This window comes from Mastigoproctus giganteus, chromosome 7 (genome assembly GCF_048544385.1).
Source record: "Mastigoproctus giganteus isolate SK-2022 chromosome 7, ASM4854438v1, whole genome shotgun sequence".
In the NCBI taxonomy this organism is placed as follows: domain Eukaryota; kingdom Metazoa; phylum Arthropoda; class Arachnida; order Uropygi; family Thelyphonidae; genus Mastigoproctus; species Mastigoproctus giganteus.
The window spans coordinates 92,599,553-92,620,199 of NC_143581.1; the positions used below are offsets into that span (position 1 = coordinate 92,599,553).

General features: G+C 39.6%; 1 protein-coding gene across 1 annotated transcript in view; it reads left to right on the forward strand.

Annotated features, from left to right (window-relative positions):
* Positions 1–20,647, forward strand: part of LOC150083078 (uncharacterized) — a 305,874-nt gene that overhangs the window by 77,765 nt on the left and 207,462 nt on the right. Inside the window, exons 3-4 of the mRNA XM_090377773.1 lie at positions 13,254–13,358; positions 13,703–13,777. Of these exons, the coding sequence (XP_090233899.1) occupies positions 13,254–13,358; positions 13,703–13,777 (180 nt within the window). The remainder of the gene's footprint in view (positions 1–13,253; positions 13,359–13,702; positions 13,778–20,647) is intronic.

Below are 20,647 nucleotides of genomic sequence, written 5' to 3' on the forward strand. Positions count from 1 at the left end.
GTATTATTTTGAAACCATCTGTAGTTAGATGAACTACTGTTTAGCATAAGCGCGCACTGCAGACTGAGTTCGGTGGTATTGCCACGTTTGACCCTTCTCTTATCTGTTAGCGATGCAATGGCTGAAATCCTGATTGCTGTAAAAATCAGTTTTCCATCCAGTCACGATTTAATCGTTTTTCTTTGAAAGAAAAGTCCGTTTTTATAACTTTTTTTTGTTCGTACGTAAGAAATCGACTGAAACAACCCAGTGGATGTTGCCATCATAAATTGGTCGAAATACTTCCATTTCGACGTGTGCCAGTTATGTAATGGTGCAACAAGAGCAGATGCCTTCAGATTATTCGTTCCGCTGATCACTCCACCGCAGTTTGGTGTTGTTACGAGGTGGAAGGGGAAGAACGAACGTGATTTTGACCTAATCATTTATAAACAACTTATCTTAGTTTTCCTCGGCGACAAAAAAATAATGGCACTGAATGTAATGTGATTGTCTTCGTTTTGGCCTTCATCGATCTTCGGAACAGCCCCCCGTTCGTCGAAAGAACTCCATAAACACGCGCTCTCTTTCTAATGACTGAAGTGTGGTCGAGAAATGTGGTGTTAGGTGGGCGCGGTCGGTCAGCTCACAGAGGAGACAGTGCGTGGGGGAGGGGGTTACATAGATGAAAGTATAGAGTTGGCATTGATTGACGGCAGCTCGCTGGAAGACAGTATCACAGTTTCCTGTCCACTGAACCGTAAATGTCACGCCAGCGACCTTTACTACCTCGACACAAAACAGACTAAGAGCGCATTGTCAGGTGAGAAAGGCTCGCCGACACACAAGATTAAATACAAATGATTACAGTCTCTGGATCATCCAAGCAAACCAGCGCTTTCTAAATTTAGTATCGCTGTCTCTATTTGAGCACGCATCATCAAGCCTTGCGCCCACGTCAGCAGTCATCCGGCCCGGATGTGAACAGAATTTCCATATGCAACTGAAATGCGATAGCTCATATCATGGGAAATTCAGTATATGGTGTACTTGGCCAATTCTTCGCAGTTTGGGTTTTATCAGCAAACTGATAATTATACGGTCGTTTTGTTTCGCTCTGCGTTTCTTTGATTATCTCTTGTCCGAACGTTAATGGTTTGGCTACAGATGCAGGGGGAAATATCTCTGATGTATGACAAGCATTCTTTATCGAAGAGAGAGATAGATAGATATACACTTGCAGCAAACCTTTCATGGTCTGATTAGTCAGGAATCATCTTTGAATTTAACTTAAAGCTTTCCTAAGCATCGAATATTGGTTAAATAAGATCTTCAAATTCCCATTTAGCGTATCAACGGACATTCTGTATGAGAAAATGGAGTAGACATCTTGGATGTTTATTGTCATAAGGACTAAAATTCATATCCTGGTCAAGCTACTGACAGGTAAATAAGTCGCGCCAGTACTATCAGGCATCATCTCACATCCACATAGTCAGAGGCATAAATGCAGTCTGCAAAAGAGGCCACTCCGCTCCAGTCTCATCTCCTTGAAATGTACCATAGTGTGTATAGTGTTAGTACACTGTGAAGAAATACAGAGATGAAGGATAAGATGAAAGTCAGAAGGCTAGTTCAATTCAGGCAGTTGCCTGTGCAAGGTTTGATCTTTTTACGGCAAACAGGTCCTGGGAAAACTTGGTAAAAGCTAGTAATATTCTTGCTCAGTGATGTACAGATATTCTATCTCGTGGGAGATCATGAATTTTGGAAATTAAACGGCATCTTAAGTCTTCGTAGTGAGGACACGTATAAACCATATGATCTCAGTCCTCTTCCTGGCCACAGGAGCAGTAGGAGTCCAATCCCCATTAGGGTCAGCTTCTGTTTGATAGATCCATGCCCGGTAATATGATATGTAGCATGGAGACCAGGAGAGAACCAAGAGGGAGCTTTGGGGAAAACTGTAGCGACCCTGGAAAATAAATTTCTTTGTGATTGGTCTTTTGCTTGCTTCTGTCCATCTCTGCTGCCAAGTTTGAGTGAGTATAGAGAAGAGGGTTCGCTTTTCCATACGTATCTCGTTTGTGAGATTGATCATGTGGTTAAGGATGGTGGCCGGAATTCCTCTTGATAGGCGATAGTGTATTCCACCGCGGATCACCTACAAGTCCAAAGGCAGGACCCCAGCCAAAACTTGAAGAGCAGGAGTGCTGACTATGCGGCAAGCCCTTGTCATCATGAGTAACATGCAGCGCTGGATGGTTCCAAGTTTTCGTATGTTTCTAACAGTGATGACTGGTAAACCATGCTCCGGCACCATAAGTAATTATAGTTACTTCTCTATAAGAAACACAGACTTACAGAGAAGCGAGAGGGTGCGTCTTTTTAGTCCCCAGTCGCTCCTACTCACACGTGCGATCATGGCCGTGTAGTTACGGATTTCTGTATGTAGATATGCTAGGTGTGGATAAAAGGACAGCTTACTGTCTAACATAATTCCTAAGTATTTGAGTTTCCTGACCTAGAGGGACTGTTCGTCCTGCTAGCTTGATCTGTGGTGGTCAGGTGGTCTGTAGGGTTCCCTTGAGTAGAATCGGTTTGGTTTTAGCAGGAGAGCTGCAACTTGTGGAGGGTGACCCAATCCTGGAGTATCCTTAGGGTATAGTTTGCCTTGACCTCGAGGGATGCTCTGGAGTTTGCAGTTAGCATGAGGATAAGATCGTCGGCGAAAGCATAAGCAGTGACGTCGCTTAAGTTCATTGTGAGGAGTTCATCCAGGACGACGTTCCACAGAAGGGGGGCCCAAGACAGAGCATTGTGGGCATCCCCTGTGAACGGGACCAAGGATGTTCCCACTAAATACAATGGAAATCCTAAACCGATTCCAAGTCAACTGTGAAAAATTATGCTTCAGTAAGAAATATAGCCGTCCTACAGACGACTACCTTCCAACAAACAACCGAGTCCTCACAGGACTGGAACTCATAGTCTTTTACTTGCAGTGCAAACAGAAACTGAGCTGGAAGGCAGGCCTCCTGTTGGAAGAGTTCCCATATGCAGTCCTCTCCTAGTTGTCAATCGTAGTTGAAGATGTCGTGTAGGATGTTGACGGACTCGGGGCGCAGTTATGTTCTTCAAAGGCATTCTGCAACCAAGCAGTCTGATTGCTAAGTGTGTATTGAGAATGGTTGTGGATGCTTCCCATCGAAGTCAAAGAGTAATGAGGAACAACTCATTTATTTATACAATTTTGTCTTTTCCCTCAAAACTGTAAATATATTTTCTAAGTTGTTAATATTCCCCTCTAGCTTGTATGCTGTTCAAGGGACGATTGTAACTAGCAACCAACTGATTAAATAAATAAATTATAAAACATAAGTTAATCAAAAAATCATAAATTTTGTTCTGCAATCTTTGCTGACCATATGAGCAATAGTTATATAATAGGTTAAGTAGTTAACTAATTTACACGACAGCGAATGAAAATTTGACAGGGAAAATTAAATGAACAGAATAAAATGTTACAAGAACAGTAAAAAATTACAAAATGAGTAAAACACTCCAAAGAACTGTGATCGGCAGCCTTCTATGGAAGATGTTCCTATTCACGATTCCACAGCTGTAAAACAAAGATAAATCTCCGCAGTTTTGTTCACAGGAAATTTTTCTTTTATCAAGACGATTACTGTCTGTTATTCTTTATTCTTGAAGAAGACAGAAGTGATTATTTAGATGGTTTACTCTGGAGGATCCCAAAAACCTTCCTTCTTGCTAAATCGCATTTCCTCAATTAATACTAGAACCAAGAATCTACATTCTGTTCATTTCCTTTGAATACTCGTAATTTATTCAACGGTGATGCGGATCCGTTTCTTAGATATTTATAATAATCTTAAGTAGGATATTAATGCTTTAATAAGCCCCTCCTGTCGATTGGACTGTACTCTTATTTCGGATTTCGTTATGCATATATTATCTGGAAATGAAGGATATTTATTATTTAGGAACTTAGTTTCGAAAGCATCGAATGCTGGATGAATTAATATATTAAATATTAATGGGAAGATGAACTTAGCGCCTACCAATCTGAAAATAAGAACAGAATACACGTTTTTAAATATTTAAGAATCATAAAAAATTGCAACTCTACCATTTATTTTTAAATCTTTAAACATAACATTCTAATAATCGAATGAATTGAATTGAGACAGAATACTGAGTCTTCACAACCTCTCTCTCTCTCTCTCTCTCTCTCTCGAGAGAGAGAGAGAGAGAGAGAGAGAGAGAGAGAGAAGATTGTTTTCACAAATGACAGGTTAATGCAGTGAAATTTCATTGCCTATTTTGTTTTCTGGAGTTTGCATAATGTACAAAACCCTATAATATCTCTATGGTTCTCATTCGTTTGCAGAGGTCTGGGTTCAGATGCTGTCAGATACGGAAGTATTCCAAAAGACCTCCAATCAGGGCTATAATTATTCAGTATCAGGCAAAGAAAGTTGGGCCCTCTTATCCAAGAGTTATTCGGGATTTTCAGCAAAGCGTGGAGACTGGCTCTTCGACCCACTAGGTAGACAAACACAAGAAGCCATAGGGCTAGTTCACATAGTGCAATATGACCCCAAGTAGTCGATGAGCCATAAAGTGACAGCATATCTTATTTCACCAATAAATGGCATGTTGTTCGTTATTCGAATAGTCTCCATTAAAGCTTGCGAAATTAAACATTTGGATTGACAGTAGTATATCTACTGTGTTTGTTGTTTTTATTGATTTTTTTCTTTAGACGTGTCAGATATTACAGCTGTAGCTTAGGGCCCTGTGGAAGTTGCCTAATTCGATTTTTTTTGGGTGTTTAAGGTACAAAAATTCTGACTCTCTCTCTCTCGATTACTACGTAACAAAATATTCCAAGCCAAGCAATATTTTTTATACTTATTACATAACAACAGTACACTCGTAATGTATATACGATCTTCTCCCCTTTTAGTTAAGTAATTTACAAATAGTCTCTTAGTGTACTCCTGCAAGGTCTTAAGATTCGATCCTTAAATTTTCTCCAACATTCCTCTTTTCATCTTTAACTTGCTTTTAGGTCTTTCTGTACACGTCATTCTCTTTACAACTTTGTTTCTCTTTTTCTCGTCTTCTCTTCTTTCCCAGCCCGGTGAGAGTTGTGTCTAACGACGTTGTCTTTCTTACAAATTCGTGCAGTACACGTAAAGCGAGCAACTTCCTGAAAAAATTCTTGAGCGAAGAGTCGTAACTCTAGCAAATCGTTGTCCACCCCTATCAGACATCCAGACAACGATCTAACGATCCTTCTTGTGTAAGAAAGCGGAAATGTGGACTAGCGTGTCTTCGGTAGCAGTCTTTCTGGTGGCGGGCGTTTTCTCACGTGCGTCTACCATGTACTCACGTCGAATGTTCACGGCACACTACAACGTACCTCTGGGAGCAATGATTCCTCGAGGTCTGCGCACGTGACACTTTTTTTAGCGTTAAAAACGCCGCGTTGTACCGCACACCGAGTGCAGCCAAATATCCGCAACTTCAAACACTTACCCAATAACAGATTCTCAAGGGTCCTGTAGGAAATAATAAACACGCACCGTGAAACGCGAAATACTGAATTTCCCCCTAATTCGTTTCTTATAGAAATTCGAGCAGCGAAATCTATTTTACATCATCCCCTTTCTCAGAACATTCACTAAGCATAATCTTGAAACTGTCATGTTATCAAATGAACACGAAGTCTAAGGATGCCTCTGCAATCATCTCTCTGTGCCTCATCACGCTGCCAGCAGTTGCTTTGATCCATAAACAGTAGTTGTAATGCCTAATTTCTGTACTCATGCAGTTCAGAAGTTGGGAAATTAAATTTGTAAGAATAAAATATTATTTAGCAGTGTTTTATCAAGAAATTCAGTATAGGGAAGTTTTATATTAAAGCGAGTTAACACAAACTTAGATGAATAAAATATTCCGCAATCAGGGGAGGGCTTTTGTAGTTTCCACCAAGGACGTGTACTTCAATAACCACCTTATACCAAAACTAGAAAACGTAGAACGGAGGTCAGCAGAGAAAAACCAGATTAGAAAAGATTGGACATTGCATTTCACTTTCAAAAACATACAAGTCAAATCATATCCTCATATTTCTTTGGTAATATAAAGCCAACTCCTCTTAAAAAGGTTACACAGTCACTGCGCGCATCCTGGAATTATTTTATAGCGGGCTTTCCATACTTATTGGTGGCCACTTATCGAAATGAAACCCTGAGAAAATATAAACTTAATGATAAATAAGAATTTTGTTGGTTTAGTCCCCAGATATGCGAATTTGTGGTCCATGCTATTTTTGCGATTTATTTCGAACCATACATTTGAAATGAAATGTATGGTTTGAAAAGCCATCAAAGACTTAAAGCGATGGTTAACTTTACATGACGATGAAAAAGTTTATTGCAGTCTTAAAGGCCTAAAAAACCAAAACTTCTGTCCAGTGCAATACAAGTACACATTTAATGCATCGATAACTTAGTTTCTTTAACGAAGAATGTTAGTATGGTAGTAAGCCTGGCATCAATCCCTTGCAATTAGTTTTGTTGGTGTATCGACCACTAGACCGTGTTCCTTTAAAAAAGGTAGGAATTAATTTTTTATGCCAGTTGCACGATCCGCGTTATTAAACTGCACGCGATCAAAATAAAGGACCTTTTAGCATTGCGTTGACGGAATAGATTTAAAATTTAGCCAGTGATGACGAACCTTTTAATTAAAAAATTAAATGTCAGCGCAGTCTGTGGTAGAGAAATGCTGCAACCGACGCTCTGGGTGAATGTACTCTTCCAGCATTGGAATGAGTGGAAAATTGGTCTGAATAAGCGAAGGATTTGATATTCGCAGATTACACGAGAGTAATGAGCATCGCTTCCGCGTGGCAGATCACGTCCTGATACAAATACGTACTAATTTCATTTACAGATATGAACAAATTTCTGCTGCCACCCTGACGAATTAAAGGGATCTTGTTATCATCAATAGTAGTGGGCAAATGGCAGGCAGAAGTCACCATATAAAATATAAACACCCTCGTTAAAATATGTTTATGGTGAGATCCCTGTTGTACAAACTGGAAAACGATGGTTTAATTGTAACTTCACTAAAAATTAACTTTCAAAAGAGTCTTCAATAGCTAAGTTCTAATCCCTCTCTCTAGACAGTTCCGGGACAGATCATTCTTCTAGGATGGCAAGTTTTATGATCATCGCTGGACTTAATATCATTAATATTTGTCAGCAAACTGGTTGATTTACGGCACGCCATCCCTATGAACAAATCCATCGACTGTGGACTTCAACTTTCTGTTGTTAGCTTTGTGGCTGTATTTCCAATAAATGTCTTGTACTAAATATGTGATCCTTTATCAAAATAGCTGCATCTTGGCGACTTCTTTCTTTTTAAATATTAGATAAAATTTTCTTAACGAACACATTTTTGTATTCAATATCTGGAGTTCTTGGACTTTTTGGGGACTGCTGGGAGAATGATTCAAACTTGATCGCAGCACGAAGCGGAAAGGTTTGTATTTAGAGGTCATAACCCAGTTCTGTTTTCCTGTTGGTTTTGTGACTAGGACTCATTAAAGTGTCTGGTGCGCATTAAGGATAAATTATAACGCTCAGAACTTATAGGAAGTGGAATAAAATCTACTGTTCGTGAGGAATGTAATTTGTTGGGTGCGATCAATGGAATTTCTTAAACATGAGTTTAGCTCTCTTCTTTTCTTTCCGTTGTGGTGGAAGACTGGGCAATGAACGACTAAGTAAGCTTAAGTCTACTTATATACGAGAACAAGCCAATAAATAAGATGGATTTCCTTCTTTCATGGAGGTAAGAGCTCATTCTGTACTTATTATCAGCGAACGCTTATTACTTTGCCCTAATTCATTTTAATATATAAAGTTGTACTGTACTGATGTATTTTAGAAGAAAGATAACAATATTCCTTAATTACTGCTAAAAGATGCACTAATTCTTCAGATAACACCTTTCAATACACTTCCTCAGGTTTGAAGAAGTCCTCCTTCAAACCATGACTCATCAGCAGAAAAGTATTATCCACGAAGAAAATACTTCAGGGAAAGAAAGAAGAAGAAATCTGAGGGTTTAAGGTCAGAGGAATAAGCAGGATGCGGCAATATTTCATTTTTTCTGGCACGTCAACATTTCATGTGCACATTGCGCCCTTTTTTTCTTTCTGGTAAGAAGAATGGGAACCCATCTAGTAGACACTTTACTCATGCAAATGTTGATGGATGATGTTCTCCATAGACCCTAGACTAGTTTGTTGTTCTGCAGCTAGTTCTTTGACGCTAATACGGCAATCTTTCAGGATTAATGTCTCAACTTTTGCAACGCTCTTCCGTTACAGCAGTTGCTTGGTGACTTGGGATTTCCTCATCATGCACTAAGATTATTCCACATTTCAGTTGTTTATACCAATATGCAACAGCACTGTAACCAGGTCAGTCTTCTCCAAAAAAAAAGTGACCATTTCTTTGTGGATTGTTTTGCCTTGCTGGAAGAGGAACCGAATCACTGATCTGTCTTCCATTTTATCCATTGTGATACTCCACTTCATGCGCTTCAGAGAAAAAAAAAATATTTGTCAGATCGAAACCATAATTCGTGCGAAAATTTTATGATTGTTTAATTCTCAATCAATTATTTTCTGTTCCATTAAGAGAATTTTGTGATCAATAGTTTTTTTTGAAAAGGCTTTTTTTGCTGTCTTCTTTCTGGACTTATAGTAGCATTGCAGTTCATGCGTAATCCCTGAAAACTAACTGTGGGTTAGTTGTCAGACGGCCATATTAATGTAGTGCACGAGGATTCTGGAAGGGCGAAATGAGCTGCCCGCACTCCGGTGTAATTAGCGATTACTGGCTGAGTGATTAAAGACTTAAGGTGCGAAGTAATTCCTTGATTCTCCACTGGAGGAATTTGTCAACAGAAGCCTCCCGCTGTATAAATGCTCACACTGAAATGAGTTTTTTTTTACAACGCCAAAAAGAGGAGCTCTATGAAGACCAGGACCACTGGCAATATCGCTCTTATTGATTAAAGTGGCAGGCATCACCCCGAGGGACTTATCATAATCTCTTGTTACTTAAATCTCGTGCCTCCAGTATGCTGAAATGCATCACTCCGCACTAGAAAATTGAGCATCCATCAGTTTATAATAACGGTAGGTTGTCAGGGAAGGTAAAAAACTATCACTGGAGGGAGCCGCCAAATTTAAGTAATAAGCAAAAAGAAAACTACAATATATGATCTTTAAACCTATTTCTTAATTAAAATAAACCATTTTTATCTAAAGGCACCCTTTCTTGACACGTAAACCCGCAGGCGGTTGTGCTAGAGGGATGATGGGGGAAGGGGAAGAATCCGACAGATTTTTAAGCAGTTACAAGTAACGGATTGACGGCAAATTAATAAAGTAGTTAATTGGAAAACGGAAGTGGAAAGTGAGGAAATGCGGAGCACGGAAACGAAAGATTTTCAACTCGGAAGGCCGCTCATATCTGAGTGACAGGGAGGATGCAAGTCCTGCTGTTAGCGTCTGAGAAAGATGTGTGTCATACTCATCTGGTAACCAGCCAGATCGGAAAATGATCACAGGGTTGAAGGCACTGGGGGAGGATGAGGGGAAACTCGCACCAAAGTAACGACAGACAGAAAAACGGGTGGAGGGGAAACAAAAATTGTGGCTTTAAAAAGAAAAATCCGTTGCTGAGACGTCACTGTCAATGTAAGTTATTCACACCTTCTGCTATAATCAAAGGAATACGGCAATATTCTTGAATTTTATTCTTTAAACTCTCATCCTGTATTGTGGCTACCTTGGAGTAGAGAGAGAGAGAGAATTCCATTGAGTAGGGATTAATGCGGTGATAGTGCCGGCACGGTTTCATTACTGGATTGACCAGAATGTCATCTGTTTATTCTGAACTCCCACAAGATTCCTCAAGTGACAATGCTTAAAGACAAAAGCATATGGTCATCGAACTTTCCCTATCCAACTTGACGCTATCAATAAAGAACACGGGGTCGTGGCACCGGAATATTATTGTCAATTAATTATTAAATTTCTAACTCTTAATGTCCTCCATAAAAGAGCATCATCTTTGACTGATTTATTTCATTTCCCAGAGGACGCATATTGGATTACTTGGTGACAGAATTTTCGTACGCATTTGAACGGGACTGAAATATTCCACTGAAATACATCAGGGTTTTATAACCCATTCTGTGAGGATCCCGAACTAAACAGTCCTCTATTTATTACATAAAAATAGCGTACACTTGATGAACCAAAACATTATGACCATCCCTATCTCCACGAATGGACGCATCCCACAGGATCTAGGAGTGACGTCACCTACCGGCAAAGCATATATATAGTGACATCACGCTAGTGCCTGTGAATTCTTCGGAAAGAAGCCGGTGCAGTGAGAAAACGAAAAACCTGGCGGAGTTTGAACAGAGAATTACATCGCAACTTATTGATTAACGTTCGTGTTTTTACCCTACTTGATAAAGAACCTACCATCGTTGGCTATCTATGATTTTCCCATCTTCATCTGATTCTGGCATCAAATCGATTGTCTTCTGTTTTGCCATGTCTTATTCTGGCCAAGTCTATCTGAAATTTTATTATACAACAATGGCTACCAGGCTTTGCTTCCTGGTTTCTCCAACTACTGGACTGCTGATTGCAACCATCTGACTAGGCTGCATGAGGACTAATGAATAAATCTATCTGTTGTTCTGTACTCATTTCTGTTTTAAGTATTCCTGATAGAATACTTAAGATCCAGTGGTACGGGATCTGCTGGCATCCACTTAAAATGATTATTCCTCCAGTGTATGCTGGATTCTTATCAGTCACTCCCTTTTGACCGTACGCGTATTGTTGTGGCCTGCCTCCTCCTGACGTGGACATGTACTAGGTAGTAGCCATTCTGGTGATCGCTGCTCCCTAGTAGCTAAGTGGCCAGAAACAACAGAACAAGACACACACTTCGCAGACATAACACCACGTTTATATCTGGCCATTTTACAGAATTGTGCATTCATCATAGAGTATCATGGCGGAGTTGAACTAACGTTCAGGTGCTGCCGTACATAAGACAACACATGTCCACTTCAGTACTATTTCGGACCACGCTTTGCCCTACATGATGACCGTGTATCCAGGTGGTTTTCAGCAAGCTCGCACTGTTGAGGAATATTTCGAGCATTTCGGTTGCTCCTCATGTCACAAAGTCCCCCGACATCAATCCCGTCGAACGTTTGTGGGTTTCGGTGGAACGCAGCATTCGCCAGTCCAAGCTAGTGACTCGCTCCTTCTGTCCAGCTAGTTCTGGATACCTGAGGACACCTTCTGCTGTCTTGTATAGTCAATTCCACGCCGGGCGAAAGCTGGCCTAACGCGCTATTAGGTTGGTGATCATAATTTTTTGCCCCATGAGTGTATAAATTTAAAGCACAGTTCACTAATTTAAACCTAATTGCAATTAGGTGAACAGCCCCTTATTCCAAACGCCTACGTAGTAGTTAAACCACTAAGTTTTCATGCTTGAGAAACGGGTTCAAAGAGCTAAATTCGAACAGTAAAGAAACTTCGCAGCTACAGAGAAGAGAAGAGGGAAAAAACATAATAATAGCGAGAGAAGAAATCGAAAATAGTCGAACAAAAAATAAGAGCGCTGCACGACGTCTTTTAAACGGACGACTGGTGGCTGATAGTCTGATAGAAGCAACATTTCGATCCATGTTCTGCCTTTACTGTATTCATCCGTAGCGAGGCGACCTGTGCCAATATTCGACTGTTACTTACCAGTCCCTCTTTACAAAGATGTAAAGAGGGACTGGTAAGTAACAGTCGAGTAAGTAACTGGTAAGTAACAAGAAACACCCTTGTTTCTTGCGTTCTTATACGTGTATTTAAATACTAAATGTTCTTATATCTCTTACTGGGTCTCAAACTGTTTGCCATGACTGAGGATTTCTTTTGGGGAATGTAGGGCTTCGCGAAAATGTCACGAAACCCGGCCTTAAATCAATTGATTCTGTTTAAAAATATATAACAAAAAACTCCTTTTCTTTTGCAACTCACTGCGGATTTAATGTAATTGAAACAGCAGCAGATAACAAATTTTCTATTATCTTTCCTTTCCTTCTTTTGGTAAACTCACCAGAGAATCATATCGATTGTTGACTGCAAGTTCTTTTAAACCGATTCCATTATGTTTTAAAATTGAGGTGTCTGCGTTCATTCGATGCCCAAAGCTTGATGAACTTCCCTCAAATAAATGCCAACCATTATCATCATCTTTTATTAATGGAAACTTACGTTGTGTACTGCGAATGTCTATCTGAACAGAAATCACACACGAATCAGTTCATAACTATTTTTAGAATTTCAATTCTCTGTTTATCCATATGAATAGGATGGAGTCGTGGACAGATTTCAATCGTCAGCGTGAGCCATAATCCTAAAATAAACTGTACATCAGCAGTGAGCAAGAGGAACGTCTTCGAAATACTGCATATTGTGGATATAATCGATTAGAATATTCTAGATGAGCTTTCGGCAGTAACACCGGTTGGTATTTGAGCGAAATGGCCTTAAACCAATGGTAAACAAAGATCCCCTTTGCGGGGGGGGGAAGTAAGATTTCTCTCTCTCTTTCTCTCTCGCTTTATTCTGAGGGCGAGTATTTTCTGTGCTTCTACTTTTGGTTTGGCTTAACTCAATCCTTTTTTTCAGCTCGGAAAAACCTTAAGTACTGTCTGCCCCTGTCTTTGTGTACTCTTCCCGACTCCCTCCTTGTTTGCTCTTCAAATAGCCGTCTGCATAATTAAGAACACGAAAAAAAATCACTTTCGATTTTCCTCCCTGCGTAAGACTTTTCCAGTAATTATTCCTACTCAGCAGATTTTCTTGGAGTTTTGCAGTCTTAATGACATTCTCATTAATCTCTTAAAGCATAGTCGATATCCATCCAAGTGTTACACACTTGAAAAAGAGTACGAGGTTCAAAATGAGTTGGCTTCTTGTGTGGTGAGAGAGAGCAGTGGAATCTGTGGGGTATTTTTCCCCTTAATAACACCCTGTGATGTATGAGTATGTCCGTGTATTTTATGAGCTCCTTCGTAATACGTTTTCCGTTTTTTTTTTCTTCTTTTCTCTTCTGTAGGCTACGAAGAGAGACTACCCGACGTCATCCCAACTCCATGACCGTAGCATCCGTCATCTCCTGAAGTCTGAACATGCGCAGAGGATCCTTACTTACCTGGAGCAGGTGTTCTATCGTATTATTGGTTTCCGTACTTTGAAGCACCATGCACAAAGCGGCGACCGATGCTTAGGAAGTTCCGACAGGGTGTTGGTTTTGCTCCTCGGTCGCCAGTGTGATGTCTCTCTCTTCTTTTCTATCTGCACGCTTTCTTCTGCCGCGTTTGCTTTCCTTAATTGGTTCGCGTGGACGAACCATAGTCTTGTAGTGTGTGTCGCCGTTTGTTTTTGGAATGATGTGACTTTAAATGACACGTAGTAGCTTTAGAATGTTCTCACGTATTACACATAAGACGTTGCATCGTGCAAGGACCACTTATTCATCTTTTTTTGTTGTGACCACCCTTACAGAAACCACTGCTGTCCATCCGTGAGCAAGAGATCCGCGCTTACCTCATCGAGAGTCTTATCCACGGACAGACTCAGGTAGGTGACCCACGATAGTGAAATTTCTATAAAAATAACTCTCACTTTCACTAGTATTTCTTTTTTTTTTTTTTCACTACGCGAGTGTCGTGTTGAATTCAGATGCTCTTATTAAGATAATCGTGTCATAAGTTGTACGAAAGTGTTGTAACACACGAGTTATGTCAGGTTTTAGTTTATTTAAGTTGATTGACTACAGAAGAATTGAAAGATGAATTTGTTTTTTACAAATTAGTCTGTCACAAATACGCATACAGTTGGCAGTTTGAAGTTTGCATACGAGGTGTATCAAAAGGTTCGTACTCTTACCTAGAAATAATAGCCCTAGAAAAGTGAAACTTCACAGGAACTTTAACTCTTTTCTATGTATTCTCACATTTCTCCCATCTATGGATCAGTTGTTTAATGTCTTTATCACAGAATGCCGCACCTTTTGTCTGAAACCACGATTCCACTTCATTGATGCCTTTTTTGGTAGGTGAGTGGGAGATGTGTTTTGGCATGTCTCTAGTTTCCGGATCATACTAGCATAACCAGCATTCGTCATTTGTCACCAACCGATCAAAAAAGTTCTCAACATCCGCATTACAACAGTTGGCGAGAACATTGAATTCGACATTGCTTCTGCAAAAGCGTCAGCAATCTTGGAACTCATCGTGGGGAGATCTTAGATGTGCAGATGGTCATGTAAAATGCTTTGGGCAAACCCATAACTAATTCCCACTGCGTTTGCGATGAAATGAATTGTCACACGTCTGTCACTCAGCACCAGCTGCTCAACCTTTGTAACCGTTTCACTGTCTGTGGATGTTGATGGCCTTCCTTCTCTTGGCTCGTCAAAGACACTTGTACGGTAGCGCTAGAACTCCCGTTTCCATCTTTCTACAGTGTCATAGGGTGGACAATCCTGGCCATATATGGCTTTTATTTCTTAGTCAATTTCCTGAGCTTTCTTGCACTGTAAATGCAGGAACTTGATCACTGCTCGATACTCCACTTTGTCAACCATAGCGTCCTTCCTCAGATTCCAGGCTCCACCTCTAGTGTGCGATCATCTACGAACACCGTTAGTTATTGAATATGCAGACAACTTATATTAAAAACGGCATCTTCGTACTGATGTTTTATCTAGGTCAGGGTACGAACTTTTTGATACCCTCTCGTATTTCTCAGCGTTTTCGTCTCTTGTTAGGAGTGTGTATATGATGCACACTACCTACATGGGTTGCCTAGGAAACTTGTAAAAGCTTCCAGTTCGAGTATTATTACCCTAGAGATAATTCTTCGTAATGTGACTCTCAGACCCGCCATATAGCAGGGACCCACGCGCTCTGCGATATATCTCGTTTCTTTGTAGTTCGATCTCTTTCTTGTCCTCCTGTCGGATACCTTCTCTGCGTAACAGAAGGAAGCTGAATATAGCCTGTTTACTTCTTGAGTTCGCGATTTCTTTTTATATTACTTGCTTAAAAGTTCTTCTATCTAATAGGTGCCAAAGATTTGCAATTTTCTATCCATCTTCGGTCAATATTTTGACTGATTTCAAATTTCAACTACGTTCTTTTAATGCATTCCTTATGTTATCTTCCCACTTCAATCTGGGTTCGGATCCCATCGGAAACACAAACAGTTCTTAAAAGCCTCTTGAATTGATATTGTAGTTAGACGACCTCCGGCGAAGAAAAAAAGAGCTGCTCTTGGGAAGGGGGTTCTTTACCTTTATCGCTTTCTTTCTTAGCATATGATTTTAGTGACCAAACCATCAGAGTCTGGTTTTTAATGATTTTGTTAGAATTTTAACATCGAAAGATAGTCATATCTCTTCTCTGAATCTCTCTCTTCAACTCTCCTACTTCTTCACTGGAATTTTGCGTTTCCATTGCTTTAAGTCAATTTTGAGAGCCGTACCGAAGTAGCCCCCATGACCTTCATAGGCTTTTTATATATTGCTTTGTAAACTGAGAGCGCTGTCTTTTTGATGATCTCGTTCTTGGTAATAAATTCTCGATTTATATCATGAAACACGTTGCTGAATGATTCTATTAAGTCCATCTTTAGAAGATGGACTTAAAAGAAGTGATTATTTCTCTTAAATATTTAAAGCCTTGCATTTGTTCAAAGAGTCGATGCAGGTTCTTCGAGCAAATGCTACGTTTAAACCCATGTTAATTGCAAAAACAATTATAATTATTTTCATTTCGTTTATGTTAATAGTCATCTTTCCGTTCTTCCACTGTTCATCTCATATACAGTATGTCCATATTGTTTTCCAAATCCCCTTCTGATTTAATGATCAGTGTACATTATCTGCCAAACGTGCTCAAAAATATGATAGGATATTATTCGTATTGCATGTTTATAATCCTTAAAGACAAAATCCACCAATAAAAGGAATAAATAAATAAAGTGAAAGAGTAAATGTGGCTTCCTCACATTTGCTGTTCTCATATAATTGTGTTGTAGAAACTTAGAATTCTTTTGTTAGATTTATTTCTACATTTCTCTCTTCTGGTATACCTTTATCTCTTAATGATCATCAATATTTTATTAAGTTCTATTCGTTATTGTATTTCCCTTTTCTTGTATCAGACACGCTACTCCTATTGTTGTTCAGTATTTGCAACCCGAATATAGATAACCATAAACTCATCTTACGTTTCCAAACATTTGAACTTTTTTTATCTTTGGATAAACAAGATATGCATTGCTCTAAGCTGAGGTTTTCTTAATTTGATCAACTATTTGTAATTCCCACTTCCTTTTCCTCTAACTATAGTTTCTACTCCTTTCTGATTTGATCTCCAAAATTCAGTAGGCGTTAATCCATAGATTAAAGATTACAATCATGCATTTGTGCGGTGCTAATTTTACTGCAAGAACGCAGGCATATGAATTCCAGAGCCTGTATAGTGCCACAGTTCAGTTCCCCCCCTTTTCCTTATAGTAAAAATTAATTTAAGGTTTACTGACTGCCTGGAATTGGAACTTACTGCGCAGTATTATTTTAAGATTTTCATCAATTTCTAAATCTCCCTCCTGATGACTTATTTCTGCTGCTGACTACTAAGTTGGTAAAATATCTTGTAGATTATCAACAAGCGCAGCAGTTATCAAAATATTCTTAACGGAAATTTCCTTAACAGAGTTACTCTCCTCTCTCCTTCCCAATTACCACACCAATGTTTGTAGTGTAGATTTACTGGATAACAAAACTTTTTATACTGGAAAAACTGTTAAGTAAAGTAGACGTATCAAAATTAACCATCAACTGGTTATTTTTTTCCCAACTTTAATTATAGTTGCTTCCCTCCTGAGAGACAACTGATTAAATATTAATTAGTTAATATTGTAGTAGTACATCTAACCGCATTCCGATTAGTACCTTAAGATTTCACAGGATACTGCGAGAAAGAACCTCTTTCCGAATTGACTGTACTGACTTTCTTTAAGAACATGAATGACTGATCCATTGTGGCACGTATCAATATTGCATGCTGCTGGTGATGGTGTCATGGTATTTACATAAGACATGTAAGATCTCATCCCCTGATACTAGTGGAACAACCATAATACCACAGCATACTTAAACATTGTTGCCAATCCAGTGCATCCTTTTTTCCTCAAGAAATATCTGTCCCATAATAGTTATATCCAAGAGGGAAATGTCACTACATCGCAAGACAAAGCTCATTCAGGAGAAGGTGCGTAACTTTCCCATTGTTCCTTGACCTGCTGATTCACTGGATCTGAACCCAGCTAAGCATCTGTAGGATCAGGTGGAAAAAACTGTTCGTGGCATGAATCAGCAACTGTTCAATCGAAGTTGTTCTGACTTGAAAACTGAACTTTTTGCTATCGTAGTTGGCCACTTGTCTTAAAACCCTTCAGTTATTCCAACATCATACGAACTTCCGCACTATGACCAGAACAAACAACCTATCTCAATATGCGAATGTGGAGGTTGAGCTATGCACAGATGAGCTGTTATAGCGAGAGTAATTTAGATCATAAATTATAAACAGGAAAATAATCCACTATACAACTACCCTACCTACTCAAAATCTGAATTAAAATTGTGAACATCAAACTGTACTTGTGCTGTACTCGTTTTATTGCAAAGAACAGAGGCAAGACAATTATGGTTCAATGACCAAAGACAGAAAGCAATAGAATTGATGGGAAATGTTTTGAATGTTCTTTGGATTGAACAATTTACAAAATGGCAAGAGAAGAAGCCCTTCCCCCGGTGCACAAATTCAGTTTTACGATAAGCTTTCACATTCCAGTCGGTGAACACCAGAAACATTATTCAAGAAGGCGCTGGAAACAGATCTCCTGGTAAATTTCATCTTTGCCTTCACTTAATGCGATTTACGCATCTTACAGTAAAAATTCACTCGACTAAAATTAAAAGTGTATTTCAGAAGAGTGTCTGCGTTGTTATAGAGTTCACACGAAACGGTTGTTTATTGGGAAAAAGAACAGACCGAATACAACGAATCTCGGAACATTGCCAATCGCTGTAGCCCATAGCAGGAGAAATGGAGGAAGGATGTGTTCAGGTCCTTCGTCGCAGGGTGTGCCATCCACAGAGTTACAAACCTGGCTAGGAAGTGGCTATCTGTTAATTCATTTTGTCCAGAATTTGAAAAGTACTTTTCTTCTTCTCTTTTCTCCGTTCTTCCTCCCTCTCTCTACTATCAGTACGGGGGCCCTTGAGATACGCGATAGGGAAATATCGCGTATCTCAAAACTGTGCTCTTCTTTACTCGGTAGGCTTGGTTTCGCCACCTGAAGAAAGAAATTTCAGTGCTCTTCACGTTACTTTAGCACCGCAAACATGACCTGGTGAAAGCGTGAATGAGCTGAGAACATCCGTCGTGTAATTTCCACTGAGGTCTTATTCCTCACAGCAGTCCATTTTTTTTTCCTTACTCGTGGTTCATTAGCTAAGTCATCCCGGTCCATTATTGCCCTCTCGCACGCTCCGACATACCGTTTTCTCCCCTGAATTCTGCGCATTTGTTTACATGTACACGCGTTTATTTTTCTTTAATTGCGATCGATTTTCAAGTGGAAATGTTTCTGAAAGCGAGGGAGTAGTTTGTTGATTTGAGTCCGACGTTGTCGGGGATCATTTCGAACGTATGGCAACTCCCAAATTATACCGTGCCTGAGTAACGCGGAAATAGCGCTAATGATGGTGAAAGTGCTCGTGACAACCCGCAATTTGGGCCAGCTGTGAGGAATGCCACGTACGCTTGAGCTACTCTGTACACATCATTTTCCACAACAGCTTCCATATCCAGTAAAAGCCCCGGTGATTATAAACTGCATTGTTGCGAGCTAACGGCTTCTTTAGCATCAGCGCCACCTGGATATCCTAGTACAAATCTGATGCGCTCTATTATGATAAATATTATTGTTGTTTGTGCGTTTGTTTTGAACGAAGGTAATAAGACGATGCTAACTCTAACCATCACCAAAATTTTCTCATATCATAAGAGTGTAACACTACGCATCTCTTGAGAATTAGCTATTTATTTGTTGTTTCCATCTCGGGATTCCTACACTTCTCTTATGTCTTTGTTGAGTGCAACAAATTACCAGCTGTCTTCTTACCTGATATGGTTGCAAAGATTAGAATCATCTGCATCAGTAATTCAGTCTTGTGACTAGTCGATTCTTTCTCTGATGAGCTGTCTTCATCTTTGTGTTTCATGTGCTGTCTTTTAGTTCCTCAAAATTTCGAAGTCCTGCTTCATCGAGCAAGGTCCTGATGAAGGTAGTTTTGGTCTTCCCCTAGGGCATTTTCCCTCCACAGTCCCCTCAATGGCATCCAGAAGCAAACGAACACGTTGCCCACCCATTTGGGTCTAGTTGATCTTATTCTACATAGAATTTCACTGTTTCAATCCACGTAATTTTCTCCATCCTGAAGGCATCAAGACTCCTTTTGTAAGAATCCATGTCTCTGCTGCATATAGTGCCACTAATCAGATATATATCATTATTATCTTCTTCCTAATTTCCTTCCGACAGTTTATTGAAGATTAAAATAACGCAGATAAATTGCCCTGATGTCATTAACTCTTATCAGAGATGTAACACTCGTCTTTCTTAAATGGCAAGAACAGAACTTTTCTCTTCTTTTAGGAAATTTAGAAAAGAATGGTCATGGGAAAACTTCTAAATTTCTTTTCAGGAAAATTAGAAGAGTTTTACTATGACTGTTTCTTTCTTTGGCAATAATCTTTTGTTTTTAAGCCCGTTCACTTTCTTATTAGTTCAAATAATGGATATCAGAAACCCAAAGTAGACCCACAAAAGTCGACACAAAACCCACCTAGTGTAGAGAGTTGATCACACTTCTGTTTCAGGGAATTATCCAGCTGTAGGGAACTGATAAATACACTGCCAACAGAAAGAGTACCGCAGCCAGTACATTTATGTATTTAAAAGTGTACTAATATTGTTTCAATTATCCAGCTTTGAAGCCTAATGTACTGGAAAATACATATAGTTCGACAGTTTAAACCATGAAGGGGTGTTGCTGATCAGTCACAATGGATAGGTAGTTTTTAGCATTAAAATGCAGTCTGGGGGTATGAAAGCTCAAAGCGATTCCCAGGAAAAGTTTCTCCATGCCAAAAACACCGCTGCCACCTGGCTGTTTCTGTTGGACCAGACATTGGAGTGATCCTTCTCAGTTATTCGCAGCAACATCCGCGCAGCATAGCAAAAATGTGATTCATCTGAAAAGGCTAATTTTTCCAGTCGTCAGTGGTCCAATGATGCCGTTAAGATGCGAACTTTAGGCGTTGTTGGCGATGGGTGGCCTTGACAGGTGCCTACTTCGAAGGTCCAAAT